The following is a 23,354-nucleotide window of genomic DNA, read 5'->3' as shown; positions in this document are numbered from 1 at the left end:
ACAGCGTACTACTTAACAGCGAAGTACTGGCTCGGATTGACTGTCAATCACGCCGTACGTCGGTTACATCGGCGACAGTGCGGGCGATTCGTTTACAGAGGCTCAAGTACGTGACTAAGTCATCTCCCCAGACTTAAAAAAAATAGAAATACGACCTTCTTAGAAAAGGCTACTCCTTTGGGAGCGTCCTTTACCTAAAAACATAAATGCACGCTGGTCAAACACGTCGTGGACATTTGCAACACCTTCATAGATTTCAAACAGGATGCTAATATCTGCTTCAGGTTCATCATATGCAGAATTTGCTTTAATTATATAGCATATCTACCATTATGTACATTTTCTTTAATTGTTTGTACAAAAAACTGTTGGCATGTAGACTGAGTTATCCATATTCTCAACTTATCCATGCGTAAATACATGTGTATTACAAAAACGAAGCTTAATATTTTCAGTAATGTAATATCATGTACAGAACGGTAAAAATCAGTCCTCTGAACAATAAAAAGAATCAATTACACATATTTACCAATGAAAAGAATGTATCGAGTCGATTATTTACCCCATTTTACATTTCCTTTCTTTCCTTTACATCTAACTTTACATCTAACTTTCTGGCATCAAACTTACTTGGTTGGCAGCCGTATGTTTCAGCCCCTCGTTAATGGTTATTTATCGAGGTATATTTCATTCGGCCTAACCTGTTTGCAGTGGTAAAAAAGAGGGAAAAGGCTCGTTGGTGACCTAAGCAGTTGCCTGGAACAGGGTTCGAACCGTAGACCTTGGAAACTACGGCCCGAGCGTTCTTCAAACCAGGCTATTTAACCCTACATTGTAACTCTACCCAGGACTTACATGGCAGGCTTCTTAACCAGAATGATGGGGAGACCGTCGGCATTGGAGTTGGGGATGGACAGACCTGTTGGAAAGTGGCCAATTTTCCTTGGCCAAATTTTTTTAACAGAACCCCAATGATGCACATAGTGTTTCGAATGCGCATGAAACCAATAAACTGCCCGAAAGCATAAGCACAGTAAAAATATCTCAAAACCAGGCTTCATCTACGATTACTTTGTTGCTCCCGTTACGAAGGGAAACTGCGTGACTTTCTTGGATACATATATTTTCTGTATAATTGAAAAGCATCGATGTGCGATCCTGGAATAGTAAAACGGCTAACTATTCAGACATTACTGATTTGTCCGAGATTTCACTTTGGCGGTGAAGAACAGATTTTATAATCATGGTTTCTAACGATGAATATATAAAACAACTGGGATTGGAAAGGTGCAACTTGCGCCCATGAAACAAACACGAAATGCAATACATTATGAAAAAACGCTAGTTTCAAAATTCAAAGCTTTCGCTAAATATAAGTTGTAAATACGCGTCAATGTAGCAAGAGAACGCCTCTGGCTGAAGGAAGAATAATAGAAAGAATAATGCAAAGAATACTTCCGGTTTACAAAGTATAGGTGTACATACTCAGTAAAACTGTGACCTGGACAGATTTATGTGTGTACATATTCTTAGTTATACTGTGTGCTTGGTCATACTCTTTGAACGCCAGAGGTCACAAGATTTACAGAAGCTGGTTGGGGTGAGCGGGGTTGACGTGCATCACCCCCTCCACATTTTTGGCAGTGAGAAATGTAGAGTGATGTTTTACGGTACTCTTGAGGACGCAGAATGCTTTGTTCAATGGAGCTGAACGTCTCCAGTTGTACAAAGCAGACATGAGTGGATGAGTCTACATCCATACCAAGTTTCAATGAACTCTGCTATGGCAATGCTGAGATCTTGAAAGGGGTGAAACACCCTGCCTGGCCCTCTTTCTTCCCCAGACTCATTGTTATATCTTGGGCCTATCCATCTGCAATTGCGATCTTGTGAGGTCAAAGACGCTGCTGATATATTCAATCTAACTGCTGGGATTGCCCACACTAGAAGGTGGTGCGTGTCTGAAACAAGATATGCAGTTGCACGAAGGGTACTGCATGTTCCACCGCCTTCTGGGTTTGGCATGAGTCGGATGCACACCCTGCTTGCATCAGACACACAAAGCAAACATTCTGGTCTAGAGAACTGACTGCACATGAAGTAAGTCCATCACTAGTCCCTGCAAGTCTATCGTAAGTCCTTCACAAGTCATTCAGTCTGGAGCCAAGCCATCATCTATTCAAAATGAACTGTGACAAAAAACATTCCTTTGTCGTTGCTCACCTCTTGTTGAGTACAAGTACGACTGGTCTTGTGAAAGGTGACAGGGCTTAAGAAGGGACTTTGAAGAAGGACAGCCAGAACCAGTCAGTCCACCATACAGGTGCATCATGAAAGAGTTTTACTTTCAAACACTGTGACTGGTATAAACGGATGATAGCTCCAGCCGTGTTTTATACACTTTGCACTCGGTGTTACCATAAAGCAACTAGAAAATACTACTCCAAAAAATAAAAAAAATAGCTTAGGCATTTTTGCAACAGCCTTGGGCAAATGTTGACATGGGTCGACAGCGAATGCTACATCTTGTGTGGCAGTAAAACATTGCTCATTCCACATGACAACAAACCAGGTGAGAATGTCATGAATGATGAACATGAAACCTGTGCATGAGCCCATCCAAGTGACACACGTTGACCGACCTTTGGATTGGATTCTAAAAAAAATCCACTCAATTCACTCAAAACAACAAAAAAAATTATCCAGCATACACTTCAATCCTGTATGTGAACAAATTTGGCTTTTACAAAAGAGCATGCACTTGGTATATCTTGCTATTAACTTTAGACAAATGAAGCAAGAGTTCTGCTCTGGATAACTAACTGCAGAGCACTAGAATATGAATTCACCAATGGCCGGTGCCATGAAAATGGTTAAACTCGTTAACAAGGTTCCTGGCCTCTGCCACATGGTTTGCACATTTTCCACTCAGTATACCACAGGCACCTTCAAATTACTGTTCCAAAATGAGAGAGAGAAAAAATAGATCATGCATTTTTGAAAAAACCTTCAACGCATGCCGACATGGGTCGATGGTGAATGCTATATCCTGGGTGACAGTTATACATTTGTGACTCAAATGATGAGAGATCATAAAACTAACCAACTTGAAACTGATGATGCACAAGCCCACCCAAGTGAAACAGGTCAACTGACCTCTCTGGGACATTATTCCTCTCTGGGATATCACTTTAAAGACACTGTTCACCTCACTCAAAATACATTAAAAAATAAAAAAAAATTTATAACACACTTTGCTCGCGTGACTGACAAAGGCTTCTGGAGATCGCCAGCCAGTAGCCACCTTCCAATAACCCTTTTTAAGAGGCAAGTCATATTTGGTCTTATTTCACACTGCTGTTGGAGCTGTACACGTGACAGGATGAAAATGAAAATCTGCTGGTTTCTTGAAAAAAAAAGAAAGAAATTTAATCTTACAGGTGCGCTGTACAACACTGTCCAATTAGTGCAATGTTACTAAATTCTGATACTTCAAGTGACTTTTCATTCCATTGCAAAAAAGAACAAAAGAATACAAACAAAAATATACTGCTTTTATTTCTCAAGGGGCTCATGGCAGGACTAAAATTGGGGGGGGGGCTTAATTTATCTGGACTGTTAAGTACCTTCAGGTCACTTTCATTATTTCTGTTACCTTTATAAACAATCGCTGAGTGGCAGTTGCAATCTCATGAAATCCTGTTCATGGTGATTTTAATACATGTAAGCGGATACTTTTTTGAAGTGACTGAATTAGACAGATATGCCAGAGAGGAGAATACCGTCAAAGATGAATTATGGGGAAGATATAAGCTTTCATTCTAGACAAAAAGCCAAGACATGATGTCTGACTTGTAATTTTTCAAACATACCTCCCCTTCAAATTCTCAAACAATGGAGATTTTGTGGGCAATGACCTCTGTCTCAAATGTGTTGCTTGATAAGGGTCAAGGGTCAAAGGTCCAATCTCTGCCCTGTTTCTGTCATTTTGTTTACACCTCACCTCCCCCAAAGCAGGATGTCTATGCATTTCTTACTTCCCCATGGCATTCAGGGGGTCGTCAAAGATGCTAGGAGCGGACTCATCAAAGATGGAGTCGCCAGTCACAGGCTTTTTTTCGGTTGCCTTCCTCTTTGCTTTGGTCTTCTTAGGCTTGGAGCTTGTTGGAGAGGCGAAAATATCATCTGGCCAAGAAACAGAGATATACAGTGAGGACGGCTAGAGAGCGAGTTTGCACTTACTCGTTTGACCGCTGTTATTGACATATATGTACTGATATTTGTGTTCTGGGGCAGGACGTCTAACCACGATAATTTCGCAACAGGAAAATTAACAATGCACACCTGCTTGGTCTTCGGTGTTTTAAGGCACTGTAAGCTGTAGCCATATTTCCGTTTCAGCTTTATCTCTGCCTTGTCTTCAACTGATCGCAGGCCTGTTTATTTCGCATGGATTTGGTTCTCGACCAATGATCTCAACTCTGGTTTGCTCCATTCATAATGCAGGTTCTAGTGTCAGTGAATCATTGGATCACTGATCGTGATCCGGATCTGTGACAATCAAACAGGCCCCCGAGCGTTGAAGGCTAGGACATCATATAAACGATCTGGGACTCACATGTATCCTGTATCGACTGAAGCCACCAGGGACCATCTTAGTGTGCTGAACACAAAGGAAATTGTTGACGCATGTGCCATTGTCACTACTGTTCCCAAGAACGATTTGCTTACAACTTCACCAGCTTCAGCGGTGATTATGTTTGTTACTTTTTCAATCAAACTGAAAATAACTTAATCTTAGAAACAGGACCATGTCTATTTCCCTGTCTTCCATTGTAGTTTTCAGGTTTTTCAATGAATTTTGCTTGTCCTCCTTCCTGTGCATCATGCTCTTGTTTTATTAACCCCTTCACGCCGGGACGCATTAAAACACGCTGTAAAAATTGAGATCCTCAGCCCGCTTTTCAGCTATTATTTTCGGCCGACGCTCGAGTGAAAGAAGGCAGACCCTGGCTCTTGTGTATAAGGTAATTGGTCTTTGTGTGTAGCCCAGAAATGAAAAGACCGAATTTGCATCATTATCATCAGCTTCACAATAGTCCCCATTTTGAAAAGAGGCAACGGGAATGTGGAAGCTTGAGTAGAGCCGCATGCCACCAAACAATCAGCCTTTTCACCGTGTAATTCAAAGCTTGCAGAGAATTTGCAGTTTGGCAGGTGGCCTTCATGGCCAAGCGAGGCTGGAATTCTTGGAGTCGGCTTTCGGAAAGAAATTTCCATCGAGAAGGGGTTAAAGGAAGATCATAACATTCCTTTAAAAAACACACAGCTCATTTACACGTCATGAATGTTGATTTCTGAGACATATTACCATGGAAAGCCAGCACAAGGCTGCAACTCTACATCGAAGCGTAGTTTGGCTCCCAAGAGTACTGGAATTTTTGCACAAATTCATGCAGCTTTTGCATACTCATTGTCCGGTATGTTACAAACTGCACTTGTAGTGAGTGCAGGTGTATCAAGAGTGCTGGCTGTAAGTCAAATCACTTGCACTGCACTTGCACTTGCGCCGACCGAACTTGCTGTGCCACAGGAAGCAGTCTCCCTTGTTTTTTTCAAGTAATGTGTCATAACTTTGTAGATTTGTGTGGTAATGTGGCAACAAGTGGCTTCAGTGACCTACATGGACTGACTGAGGGCATCCAATCTCAGACTTTTTATATGACTTACATGTGTAAATGCATAAATAAGGGTTCGAGAGCCAAAGTTGGGGTTCCAGCCGAGCTCAGCGGAAGGCATCATGCTTTATATACAAGATAAAAGCAAGAGCAAACAAGGACCAAAGAACAGAGGAGAAGCATTCCTGTTAATTGGCTACTGTAACTCCAACTACTTGAAATAGCCACCAGACCAAAGTAATGGTCAAATGGTTCAGGGACTGCATTGGTGACTTCAAGGTTGTGGGTTCAGGTCCCTCCAGCAAGCTCTCAGACAGCTCTTGTGCTATACAAGACCAAAGTAAGCTCCATGGTCAAATGCTTAAGGGACTGAACTGGGAACCACGGCGATGTGGGTTCAGGTCCCCCCCAGCAAGCTCTTAGCAACTCTTGGCTATACAAGCCGAAAGTAAGTTCAATGGTCAAATGGTTAAGGCGATTGAACTGGTAACCATGGGGATGTGGGTTCAGGTCCCACCAAACAAGCTCTTAAACAGCTTTGGCGTATGCAGCGCTCATTACTTTTCATTACACTGGCTAGGGCAAAAACTTGGGACAGAGTTCATTCACATACCTTCCGCTGGGTCAGCAAAGAGCGATGACTCCTGCTTTTTCTTCTTCTCCTTGGGCTTGGAGCTGGGAAGGTCATCAAATATGTTGGTACTGTCGCTGAACAGGTCCGCATCGGGCTTCTTGGATTTGGTCTTTTTGGTGGCTGGCTTTTTGGTGGCAAACAGGTCGTCTTCGTCCAACTGGGTAAAATAGCATGGTATAAGTAGAATGCATAGACACTCTCAAAAAAGCTAGCCGTGGTCAGACGGGGCCAAATGTCATAGGGCTGCCTTGTAGAAAATGCAACTTGGCATATTTGTGACCAGTCACCAAAACAAATGAGCCGAAAGTCCGAATTTTCAAAAAATGAGACACTGACATTTTTGAATTCAGCAGAAAAAGAGCTTTCCAGAGGTATGTACATGGAACACTCAGGGTAAAATCATAAGGGACAATGTGACATTATTCTGGCAGCTTTGTGTCTTTGTTGCCAACATTGTTTCAACATTTCTGACCAGGCATGAATAATGCTGTCATCAAAGTTCCCCCCAAAATCGCATTTTTAAATACATGTAAATGGTCTAGTGAAATATTTGGAATTAAATATGAGACAGGTTACTCTCTCCAAATACTATAAAAACCCAAAATTGACCTCCACTTCAAGATTTGACTTTGAAATGTGAAAATAGGAAACTAAAGAAAGAGTGGAATGCGATTTTACGCTCATTTTGTCTTGATGGGTCACATTCTAATGGTGAGGGAAACAGGTCGGCTGAAATTCAGCACCAAGAGACGTATGCATCATGAGACTTGTTTGTGGTTTGTTCAGTTTAACAAATATTTTCTTTGCTTGTCACATTTCTGTAATCAGTGACTGTGTGGAATTATAGACTCAGCGTGCAGTAACACATCGTGTTATGCCCAATTACCCCATCAATTATGTTTTTACTGGCGGACACTGCAATGAAATTTCTACCATGTGTACATTTGTGCACATTCTATTGAAAATTGGAGGCACAGAGTCCATACCACAGTGCGTCCCTCATAATATTTGTAGTCGCACATAGTTTCTCCAGGATGTAGTCAAATTTTCCATTGGGTTATGTAAAATCAAAAATAATACAGTTGAGCGACAGCTGTTTACCAGTGTTGTAGTCGTGACCATCATACTACTAGACAAAAGACCAGCCACAAGACCAGTCACAAGACCGGTCATTAGACTGGTTACAAATAACTGGGTATGAAGTGATGACAAAGGAATGCTTTTCTTGCAGTTAATCTAAAAGCCTGTGACTTGAATTTAAACTGGACGTCTTGGGCTGGTCCTATGATGATTTTGTGGGGCCTTGTGATGACCTTAAGAGGTCTTGACAACAACACTGGTGCATACCTCTGCCTTCTTGGAATCTTTCTTCTTCTTCGCCTTGCTTGGAGATGCTGATGCAAACAGATCATCGTCATCATCATCAAGGAGAGGTGGCGCTTTAGTTTCTGAGTAAAACAAACGAAAAAAAATTGTTCCTCTAACTTTAAGCCATGGTGACTTCCACAACACAGATTAAAGTGAAGCTGTTGTCTACTGTTTCACTGTTTTTGATCCAGATCAAAACTGTTCAACACATGGCCCACATTAAATTGGGTTGCACTAGAGAGAATCTTTACTAAGCCGGCTCCATGTTAACTTTGGCAAGTGCACACAAAGTAAACTCCTCACTGTGTGACAAGAATCCAATTCAGAGATAACAATCACTCTTATAAAAAATTTTTGATCTGAGTCAAAACTGCTTTAATCTGGTGAGGGCAATTTTTGATCCAGACAAACAAACCACTGTTGAAATGGGTCGAGATTTTAGTACTTTTAACCACTAAGAAAATTCTCCATCTTGTCTGAACATTTTGTACCATTCTTTTTGGTTGTATCTGTTGCAAACAGGTCAGTGTCCGCTGCCGGTGCCTTTGCTTTCCCAGCCTTCTTCTTCTGTTTCTTGCTCTCTGGTCCGTCCCCGAAAAGATCCGCCTCAAATGGATCAGACTGGGGCTTCTTCTCTACTGCTTGCGATTTGGTACCAGTAGCAAACAAGTCCTGGTCAACGCTGAGCGGCGACTTTGTCCTTTCGCTCTTCTTGGGTGCCGGCGTAAAAAGGTCGTCCTCGCCGATTTTCGCTGGGAGTGCTGCCTCGGGACTGCCGCTGAAGAGGTCGTCGTTCCCAAACATGTCCCGGGGTTTGGCCTTGGGCTTGTCACTGTCTACTGACACTGAAGAGGGCGTCGTCTGACTTGGAGCAATGCCCAGAGGACTACTGAAATCAGGAGCACTTGATGGAATGTCTCTCTCTGTGGGAAAAAAGGCAAACGTCAGTTTGCAGAAAAAGAGTCCAGTTGCGCATGTGCGTATGTCTGAAGCCTTAAATGCCCTGATACTTTTAATATAGGTACATATGAGTAACATAAATTAATGCCTCACATAATGTACCACATTTGCACCGACATACATCCATGACATAAGATGTACATGACCTACATGTACGTTTTTCAAACTTGGATGATGGGGATGAAAAGCAACCATTCTATGAACCAGATAAGTCTTGAAGGTTTGCATGGTGAATAGGTACAATAGAAAGTAGGTTTGCGGTAGCACCATGGACGTATCTCTTTTGTGAGTATTTGCGGTTCTGAAAAGAACCAGTGGTACTCGACGTTTCGAGCAGAGCATACTGCTCGAAACGTCGAGTACCACTGGTTCTTTTCAGAACCGCAAATACTCACAAAAGAGATACGTCCATGGTGCTACCGCAAATCATTCTATGAACCCTTCTGATGAACATTCATTCATCCCTAGGACTGTGCATTTTAAGCCTAATGAAGCACACAGTGTCTGTGGCCTTGACCAGAAATTCAATCGCATTTGTGAGCCACTCTGTGAAAATGAGTCATACGTCCCCGGAGCCACTTTTTGAGTTTTCATTTGTATTGGAAAGAGCAAACTGAGGTTTTTGTTTTCACGTATCACTCAGTTTGGCATCCTGATGAAAGCGGATACTCCATGGTGAAAAATACTGTGGGTTCCTATTACACTGTGTGAAATTATTCTAAAGAACTTTTTACTCCAAAGTGACTTTGGCGACTTAAGACTCATTTTCACAGAGTGGGTCACATTTCCGCTATCCTCTCTGCACTGTTGCTTATTGATGCATCTGGTGCTCCCAAACTTTGTTTAAAATCTGGGCGATTTGTGTCACTCTTTGTCGGAATCAAGAAGCTGTCAGAATGACGGGTCAATTCTGGTTACATAGTTTGGAACATATTGTGTTAGTGAAATACATAGACGCACGGCAATGGACTGATGTTACAGCATGTGAAAACATGTATTCAAAAAAAAAACTACTATGAATGCCAAACAGCATGGTCCGGTGACATGAAACATGAAGAGCGCCCTCAAGTGACTTGCTTAAGAAAGTAAACAATGAGATGAATTACAGACACAACGGAACACATCCTCAATAAAGAAACAAAACACAGGGGTGAGATCTGAGGAAAGTGAAATATCCACAACACAATCACCAGAGGGTTTGAGGGTCCCACAGCAGCATGGAGTCTATGATAATATACTTACATGTTTGCCTTGAGACACCCCTTAAAATACCCATTTCTTGTGTTCTATGCCAACTTTTATACATGAATGTAAATACACCGTTATGGTAATCCAGGATTTTCTACATTTTGCGAGAGATTGTTTGAAAAATCCTGAAATCAGGAAAATTTCAATGAAAAAAATCCTGAAATCAGGAAAATTTCAATGAAAAAAATCCTGAAATCCTGACAAATCCTGACAAATCACACCCCTGAAAACAGAGTTCTGTTTGCTGTAAGAAACCACATGCCAAGAATACCGTATGCCCCATTAACACCATACCAGGTAGGAGGGGCCTGTCTTTACACAAGAAGGCATTCCAACAACTCTGATGAATACTGTGGTTGAAAACATCAACCCTTGGCCCCAAAATTTAAAACTTTTGGCAACTAATTTTGTTTTAAATACCCCGGCATGAAATTTTGCGATTTCATTGATTAAGATCCATTCAAATGTTTCACTCTTAGCATTTCACACATAGATTAACCCCCCTGGGTGCATCTATAGTTTTGCTAGAACGTCTCTTTTTGTTGCAGGTAAATAATATTCCCTCTTGTTTGATACATACATAAATGTACATTACACGAAAGAGCACTTGTACAAGAAATACAGAATCTATACTTCATTCTTGAATGTGCATGCACATCAGTCCAATGAGGCACTGCACTCCCAATGCTGTATGTTAAACAGTGGCCCATGCTTTTGAACACCCTTGAAAGGGCTGTACCTGAGGTAACACTCGCCCATTCTGGTATACAAACTGCCTTGTACCACATCACAAAAATGCAACAGAACTGCACCTTTGGGTTTGCTGGAAGTGACAGGGGGGAATGTGACATCGTTCGTGTCCAGGGGACCAGTCGAGAAGTCCAGCGGGCGGGAGGATGGTGACCGCTCTTCAGGCAGCGGCTCGGAGGAAGTGTTGAGGAGACCGGAGGAGGGGCTCAGGCTGACAGGAATGGCCGTGGTCGCCCCCTCAGTGCGTAGCCGGCGTGAGGGGGCACGACGCTTGGTAGATATCTTGGCACGTCCCTGATTGAAATTTTTGTAAAAGAGATATTTCAAGTCACATTAGAAGGACTGAATGTGCTTTGCACCATTTCTGTTAAAAACATCTTTTTGTACGTATACATCAGTTGAGTGCATATCACACCGATCTCAATACAAAAGGATAATTCACAATACAGTTTGCCACCAAGAGGTTGCCATGGAAAGGCCATTTATCCCTTTGCATTGTGGGAAACAGTTGATGAATTCTATTCCCCGACTGCAACAGGGAACTCAACTTTTTATCATTTCCAATATTTGTTAAAGGAAAAAGGTCCGCACCTGTATTTTGAATAGTAGTTTTATTTAATCCTTGCTTCTTTCTACTGCATGGGATGTTCAAATTTCCTCAGCTCATCTACCGACATATACTCAAATGTAAATTGTGGCAGGGCGGCTGTGCTTTTGACGATGGTAAACTTGAAAAAACAAAAGGCCTCTCCGTGGCAACCCTTCTTTGTGGTGCACTGTATAGTGAAACATCCCTATCACAGTGCATACTTGGAGCACGCCCATCATTAGCCTAACTACCTTGACACCATCAAATTCCAATCCAACTTTTTGGTTTTTTTTGGATACAGTATTCTGACAGTTCCAGCAGCTGTAATTCGTAACTGAGCGTGATGTCCCAATTTTGTTTCAAACATAGAAAGCAACAGTGGGATTACTACTCGGTGGAACATGGCAAATCCAGGAAGGTTCCATACAATGTATATGTTGTCCAGTCTCACAAGCCATCCGTTCAGGAGGCGTTGAGGCCTACATGTAGTGGTTAGGGTTTGTGACTCATGAACATGTGGCTGGGGGTTTCAACTTCAGCTGCTTCTTTAAGGTGTCGTATGTAGTGACCTTGAGCAAGTCATTTTATGCCCAATTGCATCTCTCCACCCAGGAGTATAAATGGGTTATCTGTGAGGGTCGAGGTGGCTGTTGTGTTTGTGCCAGAAATGGTATCAGCAAGCTGTATACTCCCCAAGGGAGTAAAATGTCTCCATCCTGGTTTATTTTGGCAGATTTTTAACTTGAGGATCGGTCTTGTCAAAGCATCTGAATCGGACCCTCTTTAACAATTCATAAACAGGTGTTGCACTGACATGAGTCTACGTCCAAAACTTTTTGAAATCTCAGAACCTGTAAAAGCCGTGCAATAATGTACGACACAATTCCCTTTGCCCCGCACCAGTTGCCACAAGGCCATCTACTGCAGTGAAAGCAGAAAAATTAGTAACCTTATTTCAAGCCGCATCTTTACGGTGGCTGTGAAACGTGTGCAGCATAAATTACTGGAGATTGTTCGTCACTACTTCCACTGACGCACAAGCGGCTTTAAAGAGTCCCATCAATGCAACATGAATATTGATTTTACATGGGCAGCCAATCACAACATAATGTTGGGTGGTTGCCGGATGCTGTTTACACACAAGGTTGGTACATGTGCGTGCATACCCTGTACACGCGTACATGTGCAAACGTTCAAAGCTGTATATTTCTAGCATAACTTGCACTCGCAACCACTAAACTATGATGTTTTTTTCAGGTGTGTCAATATCGTCAAAGCCCGTATTTTATGGGGGAGAAAACGTACGATCGTGTTTTAAAGAATTTCCCATCAGAAATATGGCTACATCATTGGCAGGTCTGACAACGGCATCACTGTACAGGTCTGTATTTTGCAGTGTTGTAGTTGGGCCCATAAAAAGTCCCTGCAGGTCCAACACGAGCCATCCATTTGTTCCAGTGAAGTCACAAGAGCATTTTGTTGTCATTTTTCATCCTGTTATTTATGACTGGTCATGTAAACCAACTTGTGATGGGACTAGTGAAATGACTGGACTTCAACAAGTGCTCCATCTTGTTGTGAAGTTCCAGACAAAAGCCTTACCTTGTTGAGGCTGCTGAGAGTATTAAGTGTTGGCGGCTCGTCAAATGACACTCCCTCCGGCTCCACTTCCCTTGAGGGTGGAGTTGCCCCTGGTCTCATCGCTGTGGGGTCTATTGCCATGTTTGACTGGATGGGAGGCAGAAGAGGGTATAATAGGTTATAGAACATCTGATTTGGCATGAGGGCATGCAAGATGAACAAAAGGGGGAAAATGAGAATATGATATTTGAGATTGAGGTTGTTATCGCTGCAAGCTGGTGAGGGTAAACACAGGAAACAAAAGCGGAGGACTCCCAAGGAAAGAAAAAAACAAACGAGAGAAGGAAACTCTGCAATGTTTGAAATGACGCAAGATGCATGCAGGCATGCCATAACAAAGGCTGTGCAGGGCAACCTCATGCTTGCTTGCCCTGAGTGTGAAAAACTGCATGCCCCACATCCATGCCATCAATAATTGTCAGTCAAGGCTCATTCATATCCTGGAAGCATACATGACATTATGTTCAAATATGCAGCAAACGCAACATTTATGAAGTTCCTTTATGGAATAATCAATAAAGCAATATGATTTGTTTAGTTTTCTGTCATTTAAAGAAAAAGCAGGGTACTTTAACCCCCTCCCTTCCTGTGTTAGCACATACTGTGCATGTTTAATGGAGCACTCAATAAAGTGAAACTGTACTTGTTTAATTTGAAAAAAAATATATGTTCATGTACTTAAACAGTAAACAAACTCCCTAATATCATCAACAATATTTCATTAATATTTAAGATCTGGCCTTATTAACCAATTGGTCAATCACTATGACAAAGTGATACATCCAATCCATTGAATTCATCACATATATTTGTTATTTGTCTACAGTACTCGTACATGTCAGTATTGTCAAGTCTGGCACTTCCCAGTACTATTTATGTAATCATTAATTCTTCTTTTATCCAGGGTAAAGCCCTACATCAGTTATAAACTGTTCTCCAAAGCAGCTCTCGGGGTGAGGGCATCGAAAAAATATTCAGTGTCAGGCAATGGAGGAAGATTTTACACAAACATTACGGGGGGGGTGGGGGCGCGGAATCAGGTAGGGACTGAAAACCCAACCACACGTTAGCCTGAGGCCTGGGTGGGATTTGAACCCCCAGGGGTTGCAGAGGTGGAAGGTGAGGCAAGCACCACGGTGCCAAGCCTGACTATGCAACTGCAGCAGAATTCATTAACTGCTCCACTGCAGTTGATGAAGTTTGTCTCTAACCCAATGTGAAAACATTGCGGTGCAACCAGATGAGTATTAAGCAGAGCTTGCAAGCGGACCAATGATTTCATGAAACTTGGCCAACATTCCCTGATACATGGAATTCCAACAGGCCTGCCAACTCGGGCAAGTGATAACCCATCCGTGCTGGAAAGTAGGTCGTCGCAGATAATGTTCCCTCCAAAAAAGCTTGTATTTTTTTCTTACAAGCTCTCAAAAAGCACTCAGCATGCAGGTTTTAAAAATTAAACTAGGGAAGGGGGAAAAATCAGCATTACTTCAGGTTGTAGCTGGTTCCCCAAATTAAATCTAGCATTCTTTATTTGTGATGTACCTCCGTGTTAAGCGTTACAAATGGATAAATATCTTTTGTGTGTATGAATGTGTTCTTATCAAATGTGTAGCTACAAAAACTAAAAAGCCCCAAAACAAAAACTAAAAACAAAAATACACACATTATGTTTATCTCTTCTAAAAATACACACGTAAAAAAACACACAACAAAACCAACAAAGACATCACTTTCATAAAAATGAAGTTGACATTGGGTTTCAAACGTCCATAACCCAGCTATTTGACAATGCAACACAAAAGTCATGCATGCTCAGTGCACATTCCAAACTTAAACTTCACCTCCACAGGTAACAACTGTTAGTCCAAGTTTGGACGGGCCAAAGAATGTTTCGTCCTACTTTGTTACAAAGTGAGCTAAATACTGTGGAAGTGACTTTGTTGATTTGTCCGACGATGCAAGTGCAGCATTCATTATTCCCATGCTCTCCTCCTGATGTGAACCAACCGCACCTGGATTTGGCGGAATGTGCTCTCTGTGGGGCTTTTTCGCAGCCTCGGCAAAGAGGAGGCAGTGGTACCACTGACGGCTGAGCCCAGCAGCCTGGCTGCCTGAATCCTCTTGGTGCTGGCTGGTTTGGGTAGAGTCTTGGGCGCACAGGGGGCCTTGGAGTGGCTGTCCTGGGGCAGAGAGGGTGACAGGGTTTTGGAATTCCGCTGCACTTTAAGAGAGGCTTGCTTGGGGGATGACTTTTTCACCGAGGGTCTCTTCCTAAGGTGGACGCTGCTATGGGGTGGATTGCGCTTCTCGCTTGGTTTTCGCCTGACCCTGGGCCTTGGAGAGCCTGGACAGGGATTCCCCTGGTGGGCTTTGACAACCACTTGATCGGCCGATCGGTTCAACAGCTTGCTGCTGGGGAGTGTGCTGGAGTCAGCCCCTCTGCAGGCCGGAACAGAAGGGGATGATTTGAATTTACAGGAATCGTGTGCTCCTTTGGAGGGTGCCTTCCGCAGGTTCCTGGTCCTTCTAGGAACCTTTGGAGCATTACTTTCAGTGCTTTCACCAAAGCAGAAATCCTGTGATCGGTTCATCAATTTGCTGGTGGTTAGGGTTCCTGGGTTAACAATTTTGGAGCCCGGTACTGAGACAGGTTTGTGTCTCTGGAAATCTTGGGCTTCCCGGGAGGGCACTTTCCTAACTTTTTTGGTTCTCTTAGATACATTAGGGACTTCATTTTCTGCATTCCCACTGCATATTTCATCATTACTTTCAGCCTGATCAAAAGGCTCGATCGTCACACGGCTGTTTCTTTGTGTTCCAGAGGGACAGCGTCTGTGTTTCTGGAATTCCCTGGATCCTCTCGACATCTCCCGGCGTACACTTTTAGGCCTGCGGGGCACTTTGAAGACTTCAGTCTCCTTACATCCCAGGCCTGAGTCCCTCTTACTTTGCTTGCCAACAGAGTTTTTGGGAGAGAAATTCACGCGCTGTACCTTCTTGGAGGGCCTCCAGGGCAGTGTAGACAAAGAAGTGATTTCTGGGAAAGGTATACTTGGAGTTTTTTGAATGGGTTTGATGAGTTGCAAGGTAGAATCGGCCTCCGATTTCCTCTCCTCTGGCTTGGACAATCCTTCAGGACCTGACGATGAGCCCCGAGCATCATCTTCAGCGCAATGTCTTGACTCAAGTAGGGGATCAGTCAGCATGCTGCTTTTTGTAGAAACAATTGTGCCTTGCATTTGGAAAGTATCAACTAGGGATATGTTCACAGGGGAGAGGCAAAGGGGATGGTTCTTCTTGTTTCTCAAGTTCTTAGGAGGTACGCTTGGTGGTGACTTGCTGGTTTGAAAGCTCTGGCGATCCTGTGTTGGTGACACAATCCCCGCATCCACTTCGGCACGTTTCCTTTCGAGCTTCCTCATCAGTTCAGATTGCTCATTGGGCACTTTTTGATTGCAGGAGGGGTTCCTTTTCTGCTTGGAACTTTTGGCTGGTGGAGATAAGCCCTCGTTCAGGGAGTCACCAAGTCTGTTAGTTTCATTCCTCGTGTGCCTTGATGTTGAGGTGGCAGACTCAGCTTGTGCCCTCTTGTGTTCCAATTTTTCCATCAATTCAGACTGCTTGGGGAGTTGATGAGAACTGCTTAGCTTTCTCCCACTCTCAGAATTTTTCAGTGAAGGCAGGTGACCCTCTCTGGGCCCTTCTGCGTGCTTGTTATCAGTTACCAATGCACTTGATTCAGCTTCGGCCTTCTTCCTCGCCAGCTTTTTCATCAACTCTGATGGCTCGCTCGAGGGTTCCTGGGAAAGGCTAGGCTTTCTCCACCTGTCCTTCTTTATGTGCCTTCCTTGCTCATCAGCAGTGTGAAAGTCAGTTGTTGGTACAGGTTTAGATTCAGCTTGTGCTCTTTTCCTTTCAAGCTTTTGCATCAACTCAGATTGTTCTTTGGAAGTTTCCAGCCCTCGAGTTTGCATGCGCCTCTGCTCACAGTTTTGATTCTCTCGAGTTGAGGGAGGGCTGGGATCTATGGAGGCTCTCTCGATGGCCTCTCTTTTCCTTGCTAGTTTTGCCATAAGCTCCGACTCCACTGTCAATGCTGACTGGCTGCAAAACTTGTAACTGTTTGGGCTTCTAACTGGGGGTGAAACTCTTCTGCTGCTGCTGTTGGATTGAACAGAGGAGGCTGATGAGGAGCGCCGAGAGACACCAAAATCAATTTCTGCTCTCTTCCTCTCCAACTTTGCCATCAGCTCTGACTGGCCTGATGAAGGCTCACATCGCACAGGACTTTGACAAGGGCTTGAATCAGTAGAGCCAAATCTTTGGCTTGGGATGCCGGGAGGGAAGTTTCTGATTACTTGTGAAGTGGCCTTCTGGTCACTCCTATTCCTCTGAGTGGTATGCACACTGGTCCTTGGCAGAGGTGATGGAAAAGTCTTTGTCTGATTTCTGCCACCACTTGCGGTATGACTGCTCTGAGAGAAGGGTGTAACGGTATTTGGATTTGTGTTTGTGACAAAAGCATCCTGGGAGTTTCTGGGAGGGAGTGTTGGAGGTCGTGATGTCAGGGACAAGGGATGAACCTCTCGAGGTGGGAGAGGGGGAGGCACTGGTGGAGGAGGTGGGGGCGGAGCTCGGGGCAGTGAAGAGTTCAACCACGGGGAGGTCTCTGACTCTGAATCTGTATCCTTTACAGTCTCCGAATCCAGTGGATGCCGCATGGTCAAGAAACAATCATTCTCATTAAGCACTGTTCTGAAAGGCTGCTGAGAATCACGGCTTGTGTCTGGGTACTGAAAATAGCCAGTGTCCATCATGTGCCTGGGGGGAGGCAATGCTGACTCTTCTTTTTGCCCGTGTTTTCTGCTCAAATCTCCTCTCTTGTCTGCTGGAGGACAAGTCTGACTGCTCTCACTTAATGCCTTCAATTTGAGACGGCTCTTCTTCTCCATGGATGCTTTTGATATGGACAGTTCGATAGCTGCCTTCCGTTTCTCCATCTTGTGTAACAGTTCAGCATCAGCTGAGGGAGGTCGGACAAACCTGGAGCTTCTTCTGGAATGTTTCCTGACCAGGACACCTTGCTGGGGATTCTGATTATCCAGGGTGTACTTGGATTCGACAGGGCAGCTTTCTGGTTCATCCAAGGCCAAAGGATGTTTGAGGTCATACCTCTTGTGCGACCTGGAAGTTATCTGCTGTAACTGAGGATCACAAAGCTGTGTTTTACGAGGAGGGGGACTTGGTAAAGCTGATGCTGGTGGCAGATCCGACCTTAAGTTTGTTTGCTTCTCAGATGCACAGTGGGGTATTTCAGGTAAGGGTTTGTGCTGCTGATGCAAGGTTTCCACAGACATCAATGGGGAACAGTTTGAGGTCAATTTAGCTTGTAAAGATGGTGCTCCTAGAATAACAGAGTCACTTTGGGGGATAGCTGGTAATGGTTTATCCCTGAGGTAAGACATTGGAAATGGTGAGTCTCTGCGGGGATGCTTGTCATGACTATGAGTGGATGACGGAATTGGTGGGAGAGGCTTGGCAGCCTGGTGGATATCTTGCTGATGCATAGGATGGCTGACGTCACAGTGTGGGATTGATGGCAGAGGCTTGCCAGAGACAAATGGCAAGGATGGGTGCAGAGACGAGATGCCAACTTGGGGAGAACCTTTAGGGAAGTTGGAACCACTCCTGTGTTCCTGGCCAGGTGTAAACTTGACATGCCTTGATTTTTTTCTAAATGCCGAATTAATACCTGGCCTTGGTGACCGGTCATGAATGCCGTTCACCCCCGGTACTGCTCTCTGACTGCAGCTTGGCTCTGCTGGCAAAAAGGAAAAGTCTCCTGCTGCCTCTCTTCCATGCTTTGGCTCAGCAGATGGTATTGGTGGTAGCATCCTTCTATGCTGCGGTGATGATAACACTTGGAATCCATATTTTGCATCTACAAGACCTGTAACAGGTGATTTTTGGTGAACTGGTTCCTCCTGCTTCGGGTAATCATCATGTACGGAAGGACTGCGGGGAAAGTGGTGATTATGCCTTCTTGGCAACTCAGGAGGGGCATTTTCTATTTGAGGGCAGATACGTCTTCGCCCTGGAAGTCTTGGAGAAGAGGGGATTTTTGGAAGAGCAGCTTGGGCATTGTGGGGAAACCAAACAGGAGAGTGAGGAGGAGAAGGAGAGGGGCATGGGTTGACACTGGACTTTTTCACAGACCGCCTTGCGGCTAATACTACAACGGGGCTCAAGGGGGGCTTGCTGGGCTTGTGCGGGGGGTCACAGCCCTGGCCATTGATGGACTCTACTCTCCGCAGAGGATCAGGAGGGGCCCTTCTGGGAAACCCTATGTGAATTGGCAGATCTGGTAGTACTGAAGTACGCAAGTTGCAGTTATCCTGATTGAGCTGGCAAAAGCTTTCTGGTAATGACGTCGTGTCAGATGCTGAATCAAGAACATGATGATTTAGAGGGGGTGGGGGAGCCCTTGGTGGGGGTGCTGATGGTCGCTGGGGTGGAGGCCGTGTTTGACCCCCATCCAGGTTACATGTGTCTTCTGAGGTCTCATGGTGGTACTTAGGTTTCTCTGTTTCCTTGTGGAACAGTCTTGGAGTCTTTGCCAGTGCCTTTGAGCTGACAGTGAACAGGGCATCACTGGGACTGAACTTCAAACGTGCGTGTTGCTTCCTCTTGACGCTGCTGGGATCTGATGGGTGTCTGCTGCGCAGCTTGTCTGGACTCGTTGGGCTGTTGTTGTTTCTGTTGATTCTGTGCTGTCTCAGGACTTGTTCACAAAAATCACTGGGTGCTTTTGAAGTATTTTCAAGGTTGCTGCTCCCACTGACGAGCTCTGTTTGTTTCCCCTGGGCATGCTTTGCTTTCTTTGCAGTTCTGCTGTCAATGACTTTGAGACACTTCTTCACTGCCTTGGGCAAGATTATTTCAAACTTGCTGTGGCTAGGCTGGGGAGGGTGAGGGGATATTGGTCGCAGTGTTGACCCAGGTCGGTTGGGTGGAGAGACATGATGAAGTGGAGAAGGTGGTTTGGGTGTGGAAGATAGGCATCTTGGAGGGGGAGACGGTGGTGTGTCAACAAAGGGGGAGAGCCTGGGTGGGGGTGACAGGGGCCGAGTTGGGGGTGACAAGGGCCGTGTGGGAGGTGAGAGGGGTCTTGCAAGGGGTGAGAGAGGTCTCGTGGGGGGTGAGAGAGGTCTAGTTGGTGGTGACACGGGCCTGGTTAGGGGTGATAGCAGCCTAGTAGGGGGTGATAAGGGCCGAGCAGGAGGAGACAATGACCTCTCTGGAGGGGAAAATGGTCTAGCTGAAGGCAATAAATGCTTGGGTGGGGGTGACAGAGGCCGAGCGGGAGGCGACCAAGATCTGACAGGAGGCACGCAGGGTCTGGTAGGGGGTGTCTGGGTGGCTATGGAAGACAATTTTGGTTTAAGGCCAGGGTGCGAAGAAGGGGCAGTCCCCATCGGCATCAGGGCTTGCACTTGATTGGTGGACAGCAGTAACTGGGAGTAGACAAAAAATGTACACAACAACAAAGCCTAAACGTATGGGAATCCAACAAGGCCCTGAATTATGTGCAGGGTTAAGCACAAGACATCCATCTTTATCCCTCAAGTTAGCACATTTTTTAGGAAACTGTACTTCTTAAAAGGCATGCATCTGCACAAAAATCACACTTGATCTGTTATTAAAGGGGTTATGGTTTAAAGGAAGGACACAACCAACTTCATTACCAACAAGAGAACTTAAAACAAAAACGTTCACTTAATAGTTTCAAAGAATATAAAGCATGCAGTACACAAAGAAAACAGAGTTAGAGGTCATTGGGATATTAAATTTGAGAAGTGTTTGAGGAGCAATAGCATTTTGAGGCAAAAAAATGAAAAACAGTGAAAGATTATCCCATGAACCAAGCTCTCCTGGCTGACAATCAGCAAAGAAACTTTGACAAGTTGTAACATTAATGCACAGTAGTCTCACCTGTACTATTTGTGAGATACACGTACATGTACTGTACATCATTTAAAGAGATACATAAAACACACTGGAAAGCTTTCGGTTTACAAAACATTTGCACTGAAGAATGCCTCAAGTGTGTTCAGGATGTGGACAGGTTTATCTCAAAGTTTGCTCCACTAATTTGTTTTCTGCTCTGAAGTCAGAACTTGAAAAGGGCACACTACATCAACAATCCAGGTGAAGCTGAGAAAATAACAGTGGTGCCTGATGTTCAAAGACAATTTCCTACACATGCATGTCTTTTTTTGGTCTTTTGTTCCAGAACATTTGGTAAGCAATTATTTAAGTGAAATACAAAAATGTTTTTACATGGAATTCAACATAGCGGTAATTGAAAGATAATGGAATGTAATGTATTAATGGAAATGGAACACACTTGAACCAATCACTGAGGCTAGTCCACTGAAGACCGTTATCAACTGTTGAAGCTGATTGAAATTGCAAAGCAGACAGAAGTTTCAGGTACATTTACATGTATATGACCGTTCAGCAATAGAGACTACAACAGGGTCATGCATCAGTTAAACACATCCTCTAAAATGGCATCAAGACAATAACCAATGGTGTCCCTGGAAACACTGAATGGACCACAATTTGACCAATAAAAAGCCCTTCCGATATTGCCCAAAAGTGTGACTGGCAGCACAGACAGCATCAGTAAATACAGGACAAAAAATGATAGCAATCCACACAACACAATCAGGATTTAAACCTGACTATTTGAACAAATGAAATACAGCACCATGGAGAAATGTTTAAGCCAAATTGGAAGCCAAATTTCAAAGCCAAACTTTTTCAACCAACGTATGCCTGTTTTGAAAGGCATGGTAAAGAACGACCACTCCTTGGCAGACATTCTTACCATAAATTCTGAAAGCCTTGCTGTGAAATCTACCCTCAAAATCACAGACTATGAAATAATATGGCAGATTCCATGGAACTTGTCTAAACACATACATGTAGATGTACCAGTAAATACGTTTGTAACAATTGCCCATAAGAGTGCTTGTACACGTGTACGTAATACGTCCATGAAATATGTATGTGGAGGTTTAAGTTTTTTAAAAACAGGTTTTCAATCAAACCACAACAGAGGCCCCTTCAATCAAAGCTCTGAACCATGAGGTAAATTAGTACATGTACCTGAACAAAAAACAAGTTTAAAGTAAAACTCACAATGTTTCTTGAAATAAGAATGGCCCAAATCATGGAATGCAAGTTACAGCAAATGAATCAAATGAATGATACACAAATAGACTATTTCTACAACTAATGGCTGTTTTCCAGATGTATTTTTGCGTTGGGGAGATGTTAATTATATATAACGGGTTTAAAAATACATCTTGAAAATAGTTCGCGGTACCCGCTGCTTCATTTGACTCGGACCGGCCAGCCGACCCCGGCAAGCTCGGTGGTCGAGTGGTTAAGACATCTGCACTAGTAAGCAGGAGGTCGCGGGTTCGAGTCCCACCCAAGTAAGCTTGTGAGGTTTTTTCGCAAGCTCTCGGACAAGCACTGAGCATACAGTGTTTATTAATATACGTTGGGTAAGGGCAAACCCGTTACATATAATTAATTAATGGCTGACTTTGCACAGTGATGAAAAGCAAGGCAATAGTGCACGAAGATGAAGGATTCGAGGTGAAATTCACTAGGATATCCCAAGAGAGGTCAGGGAGATTTGCTGAAGCAATGCACTGTGGTAAGTTTACCCATGGTGTCTACCAAGCATGAAGGCAACTTCGGGTTAGACAGAATGGCAACCAGCATGAATCTTATCCTTGTGAGGTCGTCAGGAGGCTTATAACAACAGGAGGTCAATAGTCATGAGCGCTACCAGTACTTGAATATTACGGCAATCAAAGTAGACAAGGGTCTACATGTACCCCTGCAGGTCACAGAGGAAGCAAAACGGTCCTGACTGATGGCGAACCAAGCAGGCTCTCTATTCTGAAGAAAATTATACTTAGTCAATGGTGATGCCTGTAGTAAACAGGGACAAAACCCAATGTGCATTCAAACTAAGTTACAAAAAGTCAAATGTTGAATTTTGTCCTCGAAATGATAAAGAATGTCATGCTCGGCCGTTTAATTTTTCAGCTGTGCATATTCAATGTCATAACCTGGTACTCCAGTTTTTTTTAGATTTTTTAATGGCAATTTGCAGAAGCCTTTGTCAGTTTGGTGTTTAAATGTCCTTTTTGAACGCTGCGACTTGCGAAAGTAATGATTCTGCAGTGGCAAGGAAACTGGAAATGCCTGCATTAATGCAGTATTTCAAGAAGATGAGTAGTCTTGCATGGTTAGGGAAAGAGCGACAGATGACAGTGCAATTGTGAGCCGCACTTTATGAAAATGGAATAGAAATGGAAGTACATGTAGCTGCGGGTAGCTGTGAAAACAAATGGAGGTAGTGGAGGGAAAAAAAACCAAATATCGGAAATGAAAAGTC

The 23,354-nt window shown here is 43.8% G+C and overlaps 1 protein-coding gene across 8 annotated transcripts in view; it reads right to left on the bottom strand.

The window, feature by feature from the left end:
- Positions 1–279: 279 nt before the first annotated feature.
- LOC110986046 (uncharacterized) overlaps positions 280–23,354 on the bottom strand; it is an 80,328-nt gene continuing 57,253 nt past the window's right edge. For 7 of the 8 annotated variants that reach the window (XM_087139100.1, XM_022247637.2, XM_022247640.2 and 4 more), the window contains 6 exons: positions 12,830–12,955; positions 10,701–10,932; positions 8,172–8,603; positions 7,660–7,760; positions 6,292–6,469; positions 280–4,185 (listed from right to left, as the gene is read on the bottom strand). In XM_087139100.1, the coding sequence (XP_086995226.1) occupies positions 4,034–4,185; positions 6,292–6,469; positions 7,660–7,760; positions 8,172–8,603; positions 10,701–10,932; positions 12,830–12,955 (1,221 nt within the window). In that variant the 3' untranslated portion in view covers positions 280–4,033. Of the gene's footprint in view, positions 4,186–6,291; positions 6,470–7,659; positions 7,761–8,171; positions 8,604–10,700; positions 10,933–12,829; positions 12,956–14,883; positions 23,353–23,354 lie in introns of those variants that run through there. The other variant, XM_087139097.1, reaches the window with a different exon arrangement.

This window comes from Acanthaster planci, linkage group LG07, assembly GCF_054643075.1.
Source record: "Acanthaster planci isolate LZ-2023a linkage group LG07, COTS_SCS, whole genome shotgun sequence".
Lineage (NCBI taxonomy): Eukaryota > Metazoa > Echinodermata > Asteroidea > Valvatida > Acanthasteridae > Acanthaster > Acanthaster planci.
The sequence above is the reverse complement of the archived record's forward strand: the minus strand, read 5'-3'. Positions and strand labels throughout refer to the sequence as shown.